The sequence below is a fragment of the Episyrphus balteatus genome, chromosome 3 (genome assembly GCF_945859705.1).
Source record: "Episyrphus balteatus chromosome 3, idEpiBalt1.1, whole genome shotgun sequence".
Taxonomy (NCBI): Eukaryota; Metazoa; Arthropoda; class Insecta; order Diptera; family Syrphidae; genus Episyrphus; species Episyrphus balteatus.
Window position 1 is genome coordinate 14,179,314 of NC_079136.1, and position 20,929 is coordinate 14,200,242.

The following is a 20,929-nucleotide window of genomic DNA, read 5'->3' on the forward strand; positions in this document are numbered from 1 at the left end:
CTTTGACAACTTCTAAATTCTAGGTGGTTGAACCGAGTTACATGTATTATACATTGTTGAAAAGGTATATTTATCTCCTATTAGAAACTGTAAAAAAATTGAAAATGAGTAAAAATTTGACGAAGCTAGATTTTTTCAATGGGTGAAGGTAAAAAAAAACCGTTTTTTGTCCCTAACTCCAGATTTTGGGGGTGTTAGGGACTTTTTAAATACCGTTTCGTAACTAGCTCTACAAAACGTGATATGTCTCCGCCCGCATATATTTTGAGTGTTACACCGTGTATTTATTCCAAATTTCAAAGAAATTTCTATCTAGAAAACTGCCCAGCATTAATTTTCAATTTATTTCTTAATTTTTTTGTAAGAAAACCACTACCACTGTAAAAAATTTTTTGACATCGTCTGTTTTCAACATACCTCATCTCATTCCTATCAAAGAAACATCCCTTTTTTATGTGTATCAGTCATAAAAATGATGGACAATTTTCTTTTACGCTCCAACGAACTAAGTAGTCCGCTCTAGAAATCATTTGTCCAAAATGATTTAATACACTCAAAAAATTTATTAGTAAAACGGCTACGAATGACATTCGTAACAAAAATATTCGTGCATTGTACTCATATTCGTAAAATACACGCAGTATTCGTGCAGTAGAAAATTTACGAATGCATTAGTAAAATTTTACGAATAACTGTAGTAATATCCACGAATTTATTCGTTCAATGTACTAATTTTATTCGTAAACAGAAATTAAACAACTTTTATTAGTACATTGTACGAATTATTGCGTACATATAACTAATAACATTTAATCCAGTCAAATAAGGGTTTAACCTCGGAATGAATGTTAGTAGAAATTTTTTTTGCTCAATATCTTCCTTTTGCCATTCTATAACATATCTCAAAAGTCTAGAAAAATCTCATGTCCGCTTGTCGCGATTTCAAGGTCAAATCGCGAAATGGAGATTTTCAAAATTAGCAAAAATAGGCTATGGTATTATATACACATATGATACATGATTTCAAGGTATTTTTTAATGCTTATTCCAAAAAATCTAAAATCAAGACAATCTGACGTCTCTGAAAAAAGTTATACCTGTTTTTCATCTGTCAACTCATATTATTATAACAGTTGCAAACTTACTGCCGAAAAACCCTTAAAAGTTATGGTAGATGAACCAAATTTAGCATGAAGATTTTAGAATCCATCATTATTAAAAATCAAAACAATCCATTACAAAAATTATATATACCTACGAAATAATGGTATTTTTTGATGGAGCGGCAAATTTTAGGATATGCACTAAAGAAGATTCTTGTTCATCTAAGGAATAAGTGCTAATAGGCTAATTTTTTCATTTTAATCTTTGTTTGGATATTCTTTAACTACCCTCAAAAATCTAAAAAAATCTCATGACCGCAAGTCCTAATTTTCTTGGTTTGAAAATAAGGTGCAGATTTTAAAAAATTAATAAGAAAAGTTTAAACTTTTATATGTATAACAACATAAGCGACATGATTTAAAGGTATTTTTTAACACTTATTCCAATAAAACTCACAAACAAGTCAACCTGACCATCCCTGAAAAGTAATGCACCTTATTCATGTTGATCTGACACAAATATCTGAAGTGTAGTTTTTCAATTTTTTAAAATCTGCACCTTATCTTCAAACCAAGAAAATTAGGACTTGCGGACATGAGATTTTTTTAGATTTTTGAGGGTAGTTAAAGAATATCCAAACAAAGATTAAAATGAAAAAATTAGCCTATTAGCACTTATTCCTTAGATGAACAAGAATCTTCTTTAGTGCATATCCTAAAATTTGCCGCTCCATCAAAAAATACCATTATTTCGTAGGTATATATATTTTTCGTAATGGATTGTTTTGATTTTTAATAATGATGGATTCTAAAATCTTCATGCAAAATTTGGTTCATCTACCATAACTTTTAAGGGTTTTTCGGCAGTAAGTTTTTAACTGTTATAATAATATGAGTTGACAGATGAAAAACAGGTATAACTTTTTTCAGAGACGTCAGATTGTCTTGATTTTAGATTTTTTGGAATAATCATTAAAAAATACCTTGAAATCATGTATCATATGTGTATATAATACCATAGCCTATTTTTGCTAATTTTGAAAATCTCCATTTCGCGATTTGACCTTGAAATCGCGACAAGCGGACATGAGATTTTTCTAGACTTTTGAGATATGTTATAGAATGGCAAAAGGAAGATATTGAGCAAAAAAAATTTCTACTAACATTCATTCCGAGATTTACCCCTTTTTTCTCCTTATTTTACTGTATTAATTCGTAAATTCTTCGTACGAATGCATTCGTAATTTCTTGCATTGTATTCGTAGTATTTACTAATAAATTCGTACTATTTACTAAGTAAATACTAATATTCGTAGAGAAATTTATTCGTAGGGTGCCTGTACCCATTATTCGTAGAATATACGAATAATTCGTTGATTTTTAAACCGAAATATCCGTTATTTCCGTTATTTGTTAAACGTTTTCCATTCCTAAATACCACTGTTAGTTGGAATACGCGCGTCGTCGATGGCAGAACATTTATATTAAATGGAAAATATAATTTCATAAAATAAATATATTTAAGAAATACAGAGTTTGTAAAAATAGTTTACTTTCGTTCAGTGCGGAAAAAAAGTGCTTGTAGTTAAGCAGTGGTGTAAATCATTGTTTAACGTAAATTTTACTATCTATACATGAAGTATTTACAAAACCGAGGAACGACTGAACAACTACAATTACAACAAAAACCAGGTGAGTAATTTTTGTTTAAAATTAATTAAATCATTATACTTACATTACATTACATTACATATTAAACTAGTCTGAAGATAAATCTCCGGACTAGAAACACTGCAGCTTCGGAATCTAGGTCCATTTTGCTGATACAACACAAGACATTAATACAACACAGAAAGACAAAGAGAGAAAGAACGAGAGAAGAACATACAACACTGAACTACGTGGCACAGAGGAGGAGACATAGTTGAAAATTGTCTCATGTTATCGCACAGGTGGCTTCAGTTAAGCTGGCGATTTAGAAAAAACTTCTGAGCCGACCGCTGGGTTTGAACCCACGATGTCTGGCTCTGAAGTCATCCATCTATTCCTCTGTGCCATGGCCACCTGCAAATCATTATACTTTATGGCATAGGTGTATGAAACACAAGTGTTATAATAACATAATATACAGGTTATTTCATTAATCATAACTTATTTTCTGACTTTTCGTTTTAGAATATTCTTTCAAGATTGGCATAGGGAATTTATCAACAATCAGCTTTACCAATGGCAAATGGCGGCCCATATCACTTCAAAGTTACTGGTGCTTTTCTAAAAATATTAATTGTAAGTATAGACATTTTTTCGAGCAATTTTCAATGTTAATTGTTTGTATATTTTCAGTGGCCTTCCATAACACAGAATATGAACACCGTGGAATATATGTGGTATAATATTCAAGATCAAAAAAACCTTCATTATATTTTTATAAATGTGAAAAATTAATGCAATATATTTTTATAGTTTGAAGTACAGTTTTGCTTGGGTAATTATTTCAACAATTCATATTTCAGGAAATTTCAAGAACAAAATTCAATGGCTGAAAGTTCTACAATGAATAACATTCGTACAATATACGAATAGCACTGTATAATGTACGAATTATTAGTAAAGCCATTCGTAAATATTACAATGCTATTCGTACAATATACGAATACTACTGTAAAATGTAAGAATGAATCAGAAAAGCATTAGTAAATACTACAAATTATTCGTACAATCTACGAATGGGAATGTAAATCTACTAATAGTATTCGTACAATATACGCATGATTTTCTACGAATACTAATAAAATATTGGTAAAAGTACTAATAAACGTGCATTTTACGAATAATATTCGTGGCTGAAAACCACGAATAAAATTCGTAGAATGTACGCAGTTATTAGTACTATTTACACATGAAATTTTTTGAGTGTAAAGTCTCCATTTAAGGTTTCTCATCTATAAATACCTATCTATTCAACAATCTATATGTATATTTTCTTGTCAAAACCCCAAAACGAAAAACACAAGAAAAATTAAGAGAGAAATAATAAGAAAGCCCTAAGGGTAGATAAGATATTGTGTGTTATCAACACTGGATAGTCTTTTTTTATTTTTAATCGAAAAAAAAAAGAATTTGATGGATTTAATAATAATTCCTTTTTTCTTAAAGCTGAGTTATTTTATTTTGTGTCTTATTTTTTGATGATGTTCTTTTTTGGAATTGAAATATTGTATTTTGTTTTGTGTCTATCTTGTAATTACGAACCAATTCAGTAAAGTCCTTGATATTGTTTACCTTAAATTTTTGTTTTCTTTCCTTTTATTTTTGTATTTGTTATGTAATATAAAAGGGAAAGGTAAGAGAGATTGTTGTGACATGGATTTTCTTGTTCTTGAGTTTATTTTTGCTACGCATTTTTTTCTCAAGTTGATGTTGAAAACATAAATTTTGTATCTTAATGAGGGTTATGATAAAACAAGGACTGTAATTTAAGATAGGTATCTTTACCTACATACTCGTACAGAAAATAACGTGGAAAAGACTAACACGTTTTTTGTCTAATGCCGATAGAATTACTAGGTATAGGTACTTGTACTTCCTTCTTTGGAAGAGATATCCTTGGGGAATGTTAGAACTTTCATAAGATGTAATATTAATTTGTGATATAGGATAGGTATCAACTTACATAAAACGAATCATTCATTCAATACGGTGGCCATATTCACTTATTCAAACAGATCTACACTTTCCGAAAAAAAAAAAGAAAAAAAAAGAACCAGGAAACTTACAAAATCGTTGGGCATTCATTTTTTCACTCGAGAATAATATATTTTCGTTCAGGCTTTGGCAATAAGAAGTAAAGGTCCTAACAGATCTGCCATATCAAATTTAATATTTTCTTATTTTAGTTCACTATTTGAAAATTCAAATTTTATGTCGTTTAAATCTTGAACTAAGCGTTTTCTTGATGAATTATTACTTCTCATATTTGATTCACTGTTCTGCAAAATTTAACTTTTCTTTTCTCCTTCAAATAATTTTTTGGTATTATGAAAGATAAGACTTTCCTGAATATAAATCTGGTTTCAAAAAAATACTATCAGGTACCATTTTTGTAAAAATAATTTTTGAAAAATCACCCTTTTAGATTCATTTGATCTTGTATAGAATTAAAACTATTTGTCGCATTGAGCTCAAATTTGGAGGACTTATTCCTCATAATATGACAAAAAATATGTTCTTCTACATTAATGTTTACTCATATTTTAAATTTAAAATACTGATTGACAAAAAAAGCAGAAATATCGAAATCCTTCACATTTTAGTAAATTCTACATGAACAAAAAAACATTAATTAAGGAAATTGTAAAGTATTAACGCCCATTATATTTAAAAAGTCAAATATCTAAAAAAAAAACATAATAAAATACATTAAACAAAATTTTTACGTGTTTTGTAATTTGATATACCTACTACTTTTCTATTTAGAAATATATCTTATTTGTAATAAACCTATCAATAAACTGCCTTCTAAAGCTTCAGATTTGTTTCTCCTAGATTTATATTTTTTGAATCCGAAGTCAAAAAAATTCTATCACGTCAGAATTTTGAGATATTCGCATTAATGTATCACAAAATCAAGTTTTTTTTTAGAAAATCTAAAAAAAAAACTACTATATCTCAAAAACCAGAGCTGACCGGAATTTTTTGAGTTTAGATTCAAAATCAGCACACTAAAGTTCATTAGAAAAGTATACTTTTGTTCTAGGGAGAAAGATATATTAATTTTTAGAGATCAGTTTCTTTATGGTAAGATATGCCAAACCCACTAAACTTACTTAAATTACGATATCTCGGAGAAGAAAAGAGATATTGAGAATATTGAAACCGAATTTGAAAGAAAAATATAAGTTCTTTCATAAACCGTAACAATTTTAATTGAATAAGATAACATTATGACAAAATATTTCTTCGAAAACAGCAAAAAAAATCTGTTTTTGAGATTTTCTAACGAGAATATCTAAAAAACGTGACGTGCTAGGTCAATTCTGACTTCGGATTCGGAATCAGCATACAAAAATCCTTTAGAAAAGTATAGTTTTATTTAAAGGAGGATTTCCTTGCAGACCAGTGTTATTAAAGCAGCTACACGTAGGTAGCAGGTCTTCAACTTGCCGTCCTGTGGTTGTTTCGGAGTCTTTATTCAGTCTTGTTTGCAAAACGAGTACCTACTATGTTTTGTCTTTTCGCATTTATTCTTTATAAATTTACTTAAAGCAAATCCACCCAAACGCGCTCATTGCAAAGATGTGGGATCTCTATAATGATGGCTTTATCATCAGTAAAAAAGAAAACTAATGCAATAAAAAGCAGTGGGCTCAACACTCTTCAGTGACTCCAACTGAATAACTTACTTTAGTCACCGGTCCATCATCATAATTTGTCTATTATCACTCAGATAGGTCTCTGGAACTTCGTGGTTAGATCGAATGCTTTTTCAAAATCAACCAAGACGATATACGAATTCTCTCAAGAATTCAGATAGTAATCCTAATCCTTTGGATTTGTATGTAGTGCAAATTTTTTTTATTTCAAACCTGCCTGGTTCGATTGTCCAAAATTAGGCCAGGTTATCCCAACTTATATTTTCGCCATCCTTAGTTTGAAAATTATAAAAGCATTATTTTGTAGGTATTCACCTAAAAAAAAAAAAAAAATAGTACGCATACACCACAGTGACCTTTTTAACCTGCGATATACCTAATGTGCATAGGGCATTTTTAGGATTCGTAATAAAATCGAACTCGAGATAACAATTTTACATATGATGTTACGATGATGGAGATTGCCAAAAAAGTGGCTCCGGAAATTCTCTGTCTATCTCTCTGTATTTACCTCGAGCTATGGCCTAAACTACATGTAGCGATTTGCTTTGAACCTGGTAGTAAACAGTTTTCGGTGATGCCCTAGAGAACAAATTAAAATTTTTTTTTGGACCGAAACTAACTGTACCTACCAGTCATATACCTAACGGAAATAGAAGAGTTAATTTATTTCAAAAACGGCTCCAACGATTTACCTGCCAACGGTACCTGCCATAGAAAGTTTTTTTTTTATTTATAAATTTCCCGTAAACGACAACGTAGATTTGAACCAAAATTTTTATACAGGAACGTTAAAATAAACGTTATATAGAAATTTAATAAATTTCAAAAAAAAAACACATTTTTTGATTTAAAAAAAATTTATAGTTAAATTTTGTTTGTTTTTAAAAATCAATTTTTTGATAACGGGTTGATGAATTTTATTGAAACATCGTTTGAATAATTTGTTTAAAAAGGCATACCAACTTTTTTTTGAAACATGTTGGAAAATTTTTATATAGGTATACAAAATAATTTAAAAAAATGGCTCTAACGATTTTCGAAATTTTGTATTTCTAAAAATTCTCATGATTTAAGATTTAATAAATTTGACTACCAGTTTTTCTTAAAAAGTTGACAATATTTGCTTTTTATTGTTGCCAACTTTGTTTTTACATAAAGATTAAAAATATAAAAATAATAAAAAATTATAATGTTCTACAAAACTGAATATATATAATTTTCTGTTGACCAAAAATATATTTTTCTAAAGATTTTAATATTCGAAATTCGAATCCGAAGTAAACAAAAAATTGGTGTCATGTTTTTTTTAAATATAAAAACTCTGTGTGTGGGGAGCCCTTTTTTCTCTAGTTTATGGAGTTCAATTCGCCGTGTTTTTGGTTACTTCATTCGGTTTCCGATGAGCCTCGGAAGACTTTCCGTATGTCAGGTTCTAGGATTGAACGTTGTGCTGCTTCATAACTGATATTCTTCTAAAAATTAATTCCTGCTTTGAAGTTCACCAAATCGATTTTGCCGATTTTTTGGTTTTTTTCTAGGTGTTTCCACAACATTTTAACCTTTTTGAGCTGATATCAATGAATTTTCACGTAATACTTGATAGATTTGCCGTCTTCTTAGATTTTCAGCGTTGTCGTTTAAGTGAAAAACTCAGCTCTTAATTAAAATAAGCATAAAAATTTATTGTTTTCTATCTGGTGGTGAATGATTTTCTTGAGAAACTGTCTACCAGCTTATCTCAGTTCTAGTAGACTGAATATAGTCATCTTGTCTAAAAGTTTCTCAAAAGAACCCCTCAGATTTCTGAAACTTTCTAAAGCAAAGTTGTTTTCTTAAAAACTATTACGGATGTTTACCTATACTTCCTTTTTATTCCTCCCCACTCATATTACCTATCAAATACATGTTCATCAAATCAATCAATATCAAACTGCAACCAAAAGTTTCTTTTATACTCAAAAAAAAAAAAAAAAAAAACTATCACTTATTCATTTGCAGCAAAGTCGAAGAATACCGACGAGAACACACTGAAGCATCAGCAGACATCTCAACGTATGTCTCGAATCCCATAAACGCATATCTCCTCACAAAAAGACTTACATCCGACTGGAAACAGGTGGAAAATCTAATGGCGCAAGATGTTGGAAGTGGTATGTTCGTTGTATTCCACTTTGCAGTTTATCTAAATTGTGCAATGCAATTTCCTTTTTTCACTAAAAAATATATATCAAAACGATTTATTTTTTATTTTCATTTTAGAATTTTTGAAAAATATCACAAACTATCGAACCGTTTTGAAGTTTCCATCCGATGAGGATCTTAATGGAGCTGCTGTAGCGCTGATGCGACTACAGGACACATACAATCTGGATACGTCAAGTGTGGCCCGGGGACAACTCAATGGCGTACAATACAGGTACGAGTATGTTGAAATGTTTCAACAATTTTCAGAGCAATCCTTCTGGCTCATTTGTAACGTATAAAAGTCCTTATTTTTTTTGTATACATTTTGTTTAAAACAGCACGGAAATGTCCTCAGATGATTGTTTTGAAATGGGACGACAGTCATATGTAAATTCAGATTATTATCATACGGTACTTTGGATGCAGGAAGCCATGTCAAGGCTATTGGAAGAGCCAGTTAATAGAACGACAAGTTTTAGCAAAGCGGATGTTCTTGAGTACTTGGCTTTCTCCACTTACAAACAAGGTATGCTTCAGGAATTTTTATATTTTCTTGGTCTTTATTTTATATATTTGAAAACATTTCTTGTTCAATATTATAAAGAAATTGAGTGGGTATATACTTTTTTTTTGAGGAAATAAGTTTTTTTCTTCTCTTTTTTTGATAAATATTCATCCATTTAGAAAATCCTCTCTCAGACAATGACCATATTCTTAAAGTCAGAGTTGTTGTTATAAAAGACTCCCAGAGGGACTATAGTCTGGTCATATTGGAGTGGTTTTATTTCTTCTGGGAGTTTGGGGATATAGCACAGAGGATATTCAATTTTCAGGACTTAAGTGGAAATTCATGTCGTAGAAGTTGAATATTTATGTGAATTTTTATGCATACCTGATACATAATAGAAAATAAAAAAGCACCTCAGGTCACGTGTGGGTTATTTTGCAATATAAAAAATCAAATAAAATGAAAAACATTATTTATCAACATGATGGACACTTAAATACATTTTTTTTTAACTGGGGAATTCTGCAATTTTGAAATCTTTAGTTAGATTAAATCAATGATTAAATCAAAAGAAACTGCTATAATGCTTTTTTAAAACATCATCTTCTTGGAATCGAAACTAAGTGAAAAGAGAATATTCCTGCTTCTGCCTTGATATGATTTCCAAGTTTTCATGGATTTTGTTTCCGTTTTGGACATTCCGTACCGCAATGATTAGAGTAAACTGAAAAAAAAACTAAGATTTCCAATAAAACCTTCTTTTTCGCTTTAAGACATAAACTAAATTGTGTATTAACATAATCTTTTGTTCGAGTGTATTGGCATTGATCTGAATGATTGGATAATTTGAATAGAATAGAGTGCTCTGCTGATGAATAGGTAATGTAACGATGAATGATGTAGGTATTGTTTTACTTAGAACAATCACTCAAAAGTTCAACCTATTTAACAAAAGATGGAGCCAAACAAAAAAAATCTCTCCATTTCTGCCCAATTTCTTCACAAAAAATTAGTTCTTTCTTATTTCCTGTAAAATTTTAAATTTTGGACAATTTTTGACCAACGACATCAAAGAAATTCGAGAATCTGAACCAAGAGCAAAATCGAAAAACTTTGAATGCTCGTAAATACCAAAAACTGTCTACATTTTCAGCACCGTTTCCAATATCCAACTAACAAATAAAATTGTTGCTTCTGTAAAGCTTTATAGAAGCTAAATTGTTGGTTGAGCTGCATTTTGAAAATGAAAAGGAAAGGAAAAGGAGAAAAGAAGATCTTTCTTGGGGGTTTTTAATTAAACAGGCGAAAAATAAATTCTTGTATAGACTGAGGGAAAAAACACCTTAAAATCAACGAAAACGACGCTGATTCAACTATTTTTCGGAATGATTTTGCGTTGAAGACGAAAATTTTAAAATCAAAGTAGCACATCGTTAGTTTAAAGTGGTTTACCGTTATAAAACATCTTTAAATCAAAGTTGTTTCAACTTAAAAAAAAAAGCATCAATTTATTAAAAAAAAAAGAAAAAAATGGGCAGCAGCAGCTGGGGATCGAACCTACAACTCTTGGGTTACTAGGTGAGTGCTTTACCAACGTGCTATCTCACTGTTGAAAATTAGAGAGATAAAATGCAAGAAAAGATGAAGTCCGACAAAAATAAAAATTTATTTTGAAGAAGTTTCATGTTAATTTTTTCAACATTAAATCAACGTTGAACATTTTACATTTTACGTTTCGTTTTTTCCCTCAGTTTATCGGTGCTGTTTTGAACAAACATGATAACCGCATTTTTGCCATGAATAAAGTATTCATAGAAAGCGAAAAAAGTGCGTTTAAGATAGTAGGTACCCGAATGATTAAATTGTTTGTAATTAACCAAATCAACACAATATCTTTATAGAAAGTAAGCAGGTTTAATAAAAGTTATATGAAATATGTAAATGATTTTCAATGATCTTCAAAACATTTGGAAGTAGTCCTAGTAGTAAGAAGTATACCAAGTTATATCTACTACCGATTTCTGAGTGTGTTATTGGAAGGGAAATAATCAGTGAAAGTTTTGAAAAAAATATTGAATATTGAAAAACAGACAATTTTGACGAAAATGTTCATTATAATTCTGAAATTTAAACTATAACGATTATTATTTATAGTTTTCATTTCCACGCCAACTGATCTTCCATGCTTTTGAAGACGGGAACTTAATTGAAGTGCATTTAAAAAAGTCCTTGGAAAAATACAAAAAATTCTTCTTTTAATACGCTGCGTGCCTATAATTTTTATGAATTTCGTCTTATTTGATAAATAAAATTAATTTTTTAATCATCCAATGGTGCGGATAACGGTTCAAAATTGTATAGCAATACCCTTTGCATTTTGCGGTACACCGCCAACAAAGTGTGTGCCAATATTTACCGATTCAGGACTACATAACGTTGTATACAATGTTCTACTACTGTATACCATTTTGATGTGTTGCTGATTGTTTGATCTTTGAAGAACTATCTACTTGATTTTTTATTGACTTTACTAATTGGTAAATTTGAATGATTGTAGAATGATCAAAGCTCTTAAGCTGATTGGTAAAGCACCAATCTCGAAAACATTAATTTTGTTAGAATGTCGTAAAAATGAAATCTCTCGAATTCCTTATTAAACTCTAAGTATAAATGTACTTCAAATATCGATATCTCCTTATTATTTTTTTTTCTCTTTTCTCAACTCTCTCAGTATTAATTTTACATTATTAATGTCTATTTAATTTTCAAGCAATTAAAGTACTTCTTTTATATATTAAAGTGAAGAAGTTTTTCGTTCTTCATGTTAAGATCTCCTGCTATCTGCTATGCACCATTTAATTGAGGAATTTGGTTAAAAACTATCTTAAATTTTTTTCGCTTCTTCCATTTAAGAGTTACAAACTTCAAACGGTGCGTGTTAGTTTCTCTAAGTAGGCTAGTAGCGCTAAGAATTAAAAAAAACCTTCTATCGATACAAAGAAGTGTGTTAACTTTATCTTATAGTTTTTTTTTTGCACTTACGCCCTAATTGACGCAAAGGAAAAAAGATAGAAAAATAAAAAATGCGTAAACACTAGGTTAAAAGTTCAAGTAAAAAAGCTAATTAAAGAAGGTATTAAACGTTGATCTTGTATTATGATGATGTTTTGTTTTCCATTTTTCTTAATTAATTTTCCTCTCACTATTTTACCTCGCGTTTAGGAATTTTTGTTTACATTTCGAAGAATTACTGAGAATGTTTCGCTTGAATGTTGATAAAATAAATACATATACATTAGGGTGGACCAAAAAAATAAAAAAAATTCTTTTTTATCAGACCAACTCGAGATCTTACTTCTGGTTCCACGAAATTTTATTTTGTAAACTATCCATATTTTTTAATGATGTTGTTGTTGATGCAGCGCCTCATAATATTGAATATCGGAACGGATATGTTTTTTGATGGTGGCAAAAATATCGAAAACAGCCATAAAAATTATAATCTGATAAAAAAGAATTTTTTTATTTTTTCAAATTTCTCAAAAACTAGTAAGCATTAAAACATATGGACTTCAGTATTTGATAAGGAATCAATTGTGACGCTTTATATTATCAGCCATTTTTTGTATTGTAATCAACAATCTTGACAAAAATAGTATTTAATGTGGTTTTTTAAACATTTATCCCCAATTTTTTACTTTTAAATCGATTACACTGGTCAACAAAATTTACCTTTTTTTTGCCACAAGAACACAAATATACTTTTCTAGTAGTTTTTGGGGTGCTGAATCCGAATCTGAAGTTAGAAAGTCACTCGTGACAGAATTTTTGTCACAAGAACCAAAATATATTTTTCTGAAGGTTTTCGAGTTGCTAAACTCAAATCCGCAATCGGAAAAATTCTATTAGCCTCCGTTCTTGAAATATAACCGTTATAAAAAAAATCCGTTTTTTGCATTTTATAACGGTAATATTTCAAGAACGAATACTAATAGAATTTTTCTGACTATGGATTCGAGTTCAGCAACCCAAAAACCTTTAGAAAAGTATATTTTGATTCTTGTGACAAAAAAAGTTTAATTTGGTTGGCCAGTGTTGTTTCTGATTCAAAGACCGCTACTTAAATTTTAAATATCTCGGGCAATAAAAGAGATATCGGAAATATTTAAACATTTTTTGAAAGAATAAAACTAGCTCTTGTAGGCACCGTTACAAATTTATTCACAATGAATTACTCCACATAAAAACATAACCTCGAAAACAGCCAAAATACGTTTTTTGGCATTTTCTAACGGTAATATTTCAAAAACGAAGGCCAATCAAACTTTTCTGTCTTCAGATTCGGATTCAGCACCCCAAAAATTACTAGAAAAGTATATTTTGGTTCTTGTGGCAAAAACCTTGTTGACCAGTGTTATTTCAAAAACAATTGATTGAAATAACCTTACTTTAAAATTAGAATGAAGTGTACAGTTCTAGCTTTTGAAAAAGGTATCATTCATAATTGTAAGTGTTGCCATTGTTTTTTAATATTTTATTTATTATTTAAAGTAATTTTTTAGAAAATTGCCATTCCCTCCTAAATGGAGCCAGATAGACCACCGCTCCCATAGTAAAAAAATGATCGTATTTAACTCCTCTACAAACTACCGTTATCAAATATCGGCGCCCAAGATATAGTACCCTCCCCCATTTTTCCTTCACTTGTTTTGGTACGATCTTTTTTAAAATTTTTTTTTTCTTTTATCAATTTAAGAAGAATTGAGCAATATAAAAGCATGGTTTTTATAGTAAATTTGATGAGGAATACTATTAAAATAATTTTAACCGTTATAAAAAACAGTAAAACATAGTTTTAAGGCTTTTTTGCCATCATTTATTAGTAATTTCGACTTCTAACCCCTGGGAATCAGTCAAAAATATATTTTTTTTGAAAAAAGAAAAATTGAAGCAAGTAGACCTATTGAAACTCAATACTTCTTACTCAAACAGCTTTTCGATTAAAAAATTATTTAAGCTTTAAAAAATTAAAAACTAAAAGAGCTTATTTTTTTTTAATAAAGGGGTGCGCGCAACCCCTAAAAATTCTGAAAAAATTAGGGTAGCATTATTTTGTGTCGAGAAAACAAGTTATCGGTAGAGCAAATTAAAATAATGAAAAAATGATTTTTTTTGTCCACCCTAATATACATAACATGTCGAAGTTTTACCTTTTGAAAAAACCAATTGAAAGAAAGATTGAAAATGGAAACCTCAAGAGCTCTAATTTTTTTCTATTTTTTTGTAAAAAAAACAATATTTTGAAAAATAAGTTGATGGGCTTATTTTCTGTGACGAAGTGTGTAGGTACAATTAAAAATTTTAAACCTCACTGCTCTTCTGAGACATCTAGTACTTTTATTTCTTCACCTAAATCCAAGTTTTTCTCATACAAACATCAAAGAGAAAGCCAAGTTAATTAAATTTTTGTAGAAAAACTACACGACTTTCAACAAATTACTTTTAGCCCTGAACTTAACTGTAATATGGCATCCTTCTGTCATAACCTGATACAGTTGTACATCAGTACAAAATCCTTATTCAGCAGATAACAATACCAACAACAGAATATAAAAAAAAAAAAAAACAAGAAGAAGAATAACCCTGTCAGGCTTCCTATTGAACCTAATTCCCACAGAAATTTATGTCACAATAATATGTGCGGTGGGGGCAAAGTCGAGTCTGGCTGGGGTAGCTTTTATTTTATGTTTTATGAAATTAAAAAATAATTTTTTTTTTTTTTTCAAAAGTTCTCCGGATAACATCATAAATGTGTGTCCCTATAACAATATCCAACCCCAACCATGTAAGCCACTATACTTACCCTTACCACACAAAAACCTGGAATGTCAGAACTAATGAACAAATAGCTTTTAGTAAGAAATTAATATTCAAGCATAAACAATAATTTATGCGTCGATCCTTGAACTTTATACAACACAGAGTCAAGGCTAAAAAAAATATATAAAAATAATATTTGTTGTAAATCCAATAAGGACATCACCAGACTCTCTTTCGTCCTTGGAATATCCCAGCGAGGTGAGTGTCTTATTTTAATGCCACCCTCTATATAATAAATTTCCAATTATGTGTCTCTGGGTGTGACATTAAAAATGAGAATATTGGATATATTGTGTTTTTTTTTTCTCAAAATTTATGTTAGCTTCTGTTGATCCTGAAGAAGAAGGATTTGTACTTTTAATCCAATTTCAACAAAATTAATATTTTTGTTATAAATTCTTGTTGAAAAAATTTCTTTTTCTTTAGGGCACAGAGTTTTTGCCTTGGTTGAGTTTTAAGGACGAGAAAGGATGATACTTTATCAACTGAATCCTTCTTACACATTAGTCTTTAGGATTCCGAAGTTCCTTAATTTTTATATTTTTTTATCATTTCTTCTGTAGAAAATTTTATACGATGTGGAATTAAGAGAAAGTTAAATCACAAGGATACTTTCAGAAAGGTTTACCTACATATTTCTCTCTGTGAGGTTTTCTCGGAAAATTAAAATCCTTAAACATCCTCTTGTATACTTTTGTGTATAAGATTTTAGTTGTAAGCTTAAATCTTTTATGGATAGACTGAGTTCAGGAGAAATAAGGTGTTGGTTAGAAACTTTAAAATCAGGTTTGTGGATATGAATAAACACAGAAGGTTCACTTTTAACAACATTGCTATTGCTACCGCAACAATTTCTTGTTCAATCTCGGTTTCTCATTTCGCAATGCAAAGAAACTTAAATCCACAAGAAAGTTTTTTTTAATGGTATGAGAACTTATACAAATAACTATAAACTTCTCAATGTGCGTGTAACTATATCTACCTGAAAGAAATTTTTAAGGTTTAATGGTTAATTGTTCCAGAGAAGTTGAAACCTGAGAAAAGTAACTGGTAAGAGGTTATATAGAAAATAATTTTTTTTTATAGTTATGATGTATAGGTACTTTGTCAAGGGAAGGAAAAGCACATAAAAATTTAAGAATTCATTGGTATTTAGTAAATAGTGTTTGTAAATTCCTGATTTGTTATATAATTAAAACTGATAAACTTATGGGAACCCTATTCGTTATGATTAGGGAGTCACTAAAGAGTCCCCATTGAAAGTTGGTGTGCCTCAGGGAAGTGTGTTGAGCCCTTTGCTTTTTATTACAGTCCTACAGCAGTTAGAGTGACTTACTTGATCCCAAACAACCATGCTTCTATAATATTCCCTTTCCGATACATTCAGGAGTCTATATTATTTTATTCTAGGTTTAACAATCTACAAAGCTTACAAAAATTCAAAATAGTTATCGTATATGGTTATTATAAGCTTACATCACAAAAATTTAGTTTAAAATTCTGGCCCATGACCATTAAAGGAAAAATTTCATAATCCTTTTAGTTATCATATAAAAGGTGTTACTTCTAATGATTCTCAGATCTCTGCTCTAACAATTTAAGGTAAAAAAGGTTTTTTTTTCGGTTAGAAAAGCTCTATTAAGAGTCAGAGTTCAAAATATTCCGTAAATTAACTTTCAAAGTGAATTTCCCTGTTAAACAGACAAAAATTTATAATAAAAAACAAAAAAAAAAGAAATAGACATAAAAGGGTTGAATAGATTTCAATTGAATGTTTAACAGACTGGAAAAGACTGTAAAAGAAAAATTCTACAAAAAAAAAAAAAAAATTACATACAACAGGATAAAAGTTCCCATCAAATATTAAATAAAGTTATTGAGAAAAAAAAAACACTCTAGGTTTTCTCTAAAAAGCATCATTAAAAATTTTACAACTTTATTTCCTCTGAATACTCAATATATACCTATACTACTATCCAACTTTACATAAAAAGAGTAATAGTAATATTGCACAGAGTAGGTAGTAGTAAGAGTTGTCTATCTGGCTAATTAAAATATCCATGAAAAATACCTACTTTTTCAACAACATTTCCTATATAACACTTTGTTGTGTGAAGACAAAAGAACTCCACACAACTACAACACTGTAAACAAAATATACAAAACATCAAATAAGTTAGCAATACCAAGGATACAGACAAAAACAAAAATCAGCACCATACTGCGAACATCAAGTTGAGGTGATGTTGTAGTCCTTCCTCCTTCGTTTTCATTCAATATGCTTTTGCCCATTCCTATATCACTATCCTGTGATAGTGATATACACTGAATTCAATTTTGAATTCACAAGCATTCCTGAATTCTGATATCGTTGTCAAAAACAATGTTTGTGAATGTATGAAATTCAATTAAGGATCCGTACTGGTTCCATTTAAAAATTAAAACTTGCTAAGATTCCATTGTCGTCATACTTGAAAAAGCAACACGGCCTAGTAACCAGCGTGGGTTTGTCGTGGCTCGTGGGTAATTCAACCAAGCATTCAGTCACTTTGAGTTGACCTTGAAGAAAATTGTGGAAAATTCGATGGTTCCAAAAGGGGCTGTTCTGACTGGTAAAGGGGAGTTCCAGCTCTGGTCACAGCAGTCTTCTTCAGGGCATGGTAATTTGTCCAACTTTGGAAGGTATTTAAGCAATAATTTGTTTTTGCGTTTGCGACGATGTCAAGAGATTCCAGTGTTGTTCACTTTTCTGGCTCGGAAGGAGCTGTTCTGACCGGAAAAAGAGGGTGTGACTTACAAACTGCGACTTTGCGAGTCTTTTTCCCGGAGCGTCACCGCACAGTGTATTCATACTGAATTTGACAGTGAATAACACAGTGAATCCTAACTAGGTCAAACATAGTTCTTAAGTTCTTCTTATTTTATTCTACATTGCTAAAAAATATTTATATGGAACTCAGCAATGATTTACTTTCATGATATAAATCGCTGAGAACTTCAAATCCAAATGTCAAATCGATAGAAAAGTCAAAAAATTCGAATTGTTTCAGAGAAAATTAAGCAGTTAGAATGCAACAAATTTGTTGTTAAGAAAAGTTTGTGTCTTTTTATTACAGAAAAAAAAGATTCAATAGTGAAAGTGACCAAAAATATATGTTAAATTTAATTTTGAAAAATATTCATTTGAAAGAATTTAATTTTTAAATGTGTGCGTTTGACAAAACTAAGAATGAAAATTATGATAACAAAAAGTAAACAGTGTTTCAAAAATTTGTGTTGAAAGTTTTTCCATCTGTAGATGGTAAATGCTAATAAAAGTGAGTAAATTTCTATTCAATTGATAATTGACTACATACATCCATTTCTTAAGCCGCACTCTTTTCTTTTTCGTTTAATAAAAATGCTTAAGTAGAACATTAACTGCTTATGTTCTACAATTTCTTCCCCCTAAGTTATGTTAAACTTAGGATCGTTTATGACATAGTTTGAAATTCGAGCAAACCGTTATGTAAAACTTAGCTCTTTAGGTTTTACTTAACTATTTAAGTTTCGTTTCAGCAAATGGGCCTAAGTTATCCAAAAGATTATTTTTTGGTCCCATGAAATACGCCCAAGTGAAATATTCGAATCGAAAATCGAAAATTGGCATAATTTTAATTTTCAAAAGAGAAATAAAGAAAATTTCTCTTTCACGTCAATTTATTTTCAAAAAAAAAAAAACAAATGTGCCTCGTTTCGGTTTGTAAAGCGAAAGAAAGAGATGCTTGTGTTATAACTCTGTAAACGCGAAGCGAAAAAAGTTTCTCACATGCGAATCTCTTTAATTTGTACAATACAAACGCGAAGCAGACCAAATTTTTGCCCACGGGAGAATCAATTTTGAGGTGTGGAAATAAAAATTCGCGCGAATTTTTATTTCCACACCTCAAAATTCTAATATCAGTTCTAATATCGGTTCTATTATTTCGTCAGCTGCGGTGTCTTTAAATAGATAGTCTCTATATAGATATATTCAAGCAAAAAAAAATATACGTGGGACATGAGTCCCGAAAAATTTTCTCTGGACTAATGTCTCGGTAAGGTGGGACATTATTCCCGAATTCGATTCGATGACCCAGTAAAGTGGGACATTAGTCCCGAAAAAAAAATTGGGACTTATGTCCCGGGGACTTATGTCCCTGCGCCTCAAATTGCAGCAGCTTCGTGAGTCAAAAATTCGCATTTTGCACAATGCCTAATGGCACAAATGTTCAACTCCAGCACTCGTACCAGGATAAACCTGTCCTTTAGTGATGTACTGAAACAAAAGATCATTCTTATATGATCTCTTTTGAGCTGATTAGAGGAAATACAGCCTTTGGTGGTTTTTGGTGTCTTTATTCATTTGCACGGCCATGGCCATTTCTTGAAGAAATTTCATGAAATTTGGTAAACCGAAGGAAAATTGCCACATGTTTTTTATTCAATATGGCGGCTCCAAAATTGCCGCAAAAATAAGCCTTTTAATATAATTTTCTTTTTCAAAATAGAATATAAGCTATAGAAATTTGGCTAAATTCATGTCAAAAAGGTGTTAGATCTTAGAGTTAGGATTCCTAGATTCTTATTCCAAAGAAAAAACTAAAATTAGGTATGCAAACAAAGTCCAAAATGTGCCAAATTTGAAAAACACACTTTTAGACCACTATTTGCACTATTTCATTAATTCTCTTTTAAATTAGCACAGTTTTGACAATTCGTCTATTTATGTTTCATACAAAAATTTAATACTTTGGGGTCATATGGTTGCCAACTATGTTTTAAAGTAATTATAAGAAAACATGATATGTATAATGAAAAATTTCCATGTTCAATTAAACTAAGATATACTTTTTTAATAGATTTTAATATTCTAAATTGAAATCTGAAGTCGAAAAAAATCTATTACGTCACGTTTCGTAGATAAAAAATCATTTTGAACTTCGTATATCTCAAAAACGTGACGCTATAGCGGACTAGCAGCTTTGAACCGTAGTCACCCTTCAAAATATCAAAACATTCCACAGAAGACGGGAAGCTTTTTATGGAAACAAAGTCTACGTAGGTATTTGATGTAAAATCAAACAAACTGCAATAAAATGGTAAACATATTTGCAGAGCGAACAAATGGGGTAAAATTACAATGGACAATTAAACCAAAGCTCCGGTTTCGAATCCAGTTAGTCTTATGACCACAACATGCTTAATTTTTTTTAAGTTAACGAGCAAAAACACACAACACATTTGTAAACCTTAAATGTTTTTTTTTTTCAAATCCTACAGGTCTACACAGGAATAAACAATTCATAAAAATTCTACCGATAGGACGAGGCTTAGAGCTACTCTATCAATTGTAAAACATTAATTCATACTACGAAGGTTTCATCATGTTGCACATGTGGCACTTGACACACACATATTTCCAACTTTTGTATATTTTCGTCCTTGTCAACCAGTCTGTTCGGTTTGACATTTACATACATGAACTATGTGTGCAATTCCGGCAGCGCTAGAAAAAGGCTCGAAGCAAATATTATAGGCAACATAAGAGATGAATATGATAATATGTACTTCTATGTACTTGCAATATCTACCTTACCTGTTTATATAAAGTTCGTACATATTCGTATAATGTTGTTCACCATGTTCCTATTAAAATTAAAATGTACGTGAAGGTAATAACGGTGTATTCGTCACCTTAGTATAATGATTGCGATGAAAGGAACAAAAAAAAAAAGGAAATGAATACTCCAACCACAGTTAGGTATTCATTATAACCATTTCCATTTTTGTTTTTATTCTGACCACTTCAATATTACACCCACTCACTCAATGTCTGAATGTGATGGAAAAAGAAAAAA

General features: G+C 30.3%; 1 protein-coding gene across 1 annotated transcript in view; it reads left to right on the forward strand.

Moving 5' to 3' along the window:
* Nucleotides 1-20,929, forward strand: part of LOC129913557 (prolyl 4-hydroxylase subunit alpha-1-like) — a 70,211-nt gene that overhangs the window by 43,816 nt on the left and 5,466 nt on the right. Inside the window, exons 3-5 of the mRNA XM_055992296.1 lie at nt 8,477-8,628; nt 8,738-8,894; nt 9,001-9,188. Of these exons, the coding sequence (XP_055848271.1) occupies nt 8,477-8,628; nt 8,738-8,894; nt 9,001-9,188 (497 nt within the window). The remainder of the gene's footprint in view (nt 1-8,476; nt 8,629-8,737; nt 8,895-9,000; nt 9,189-20,929) is intronic.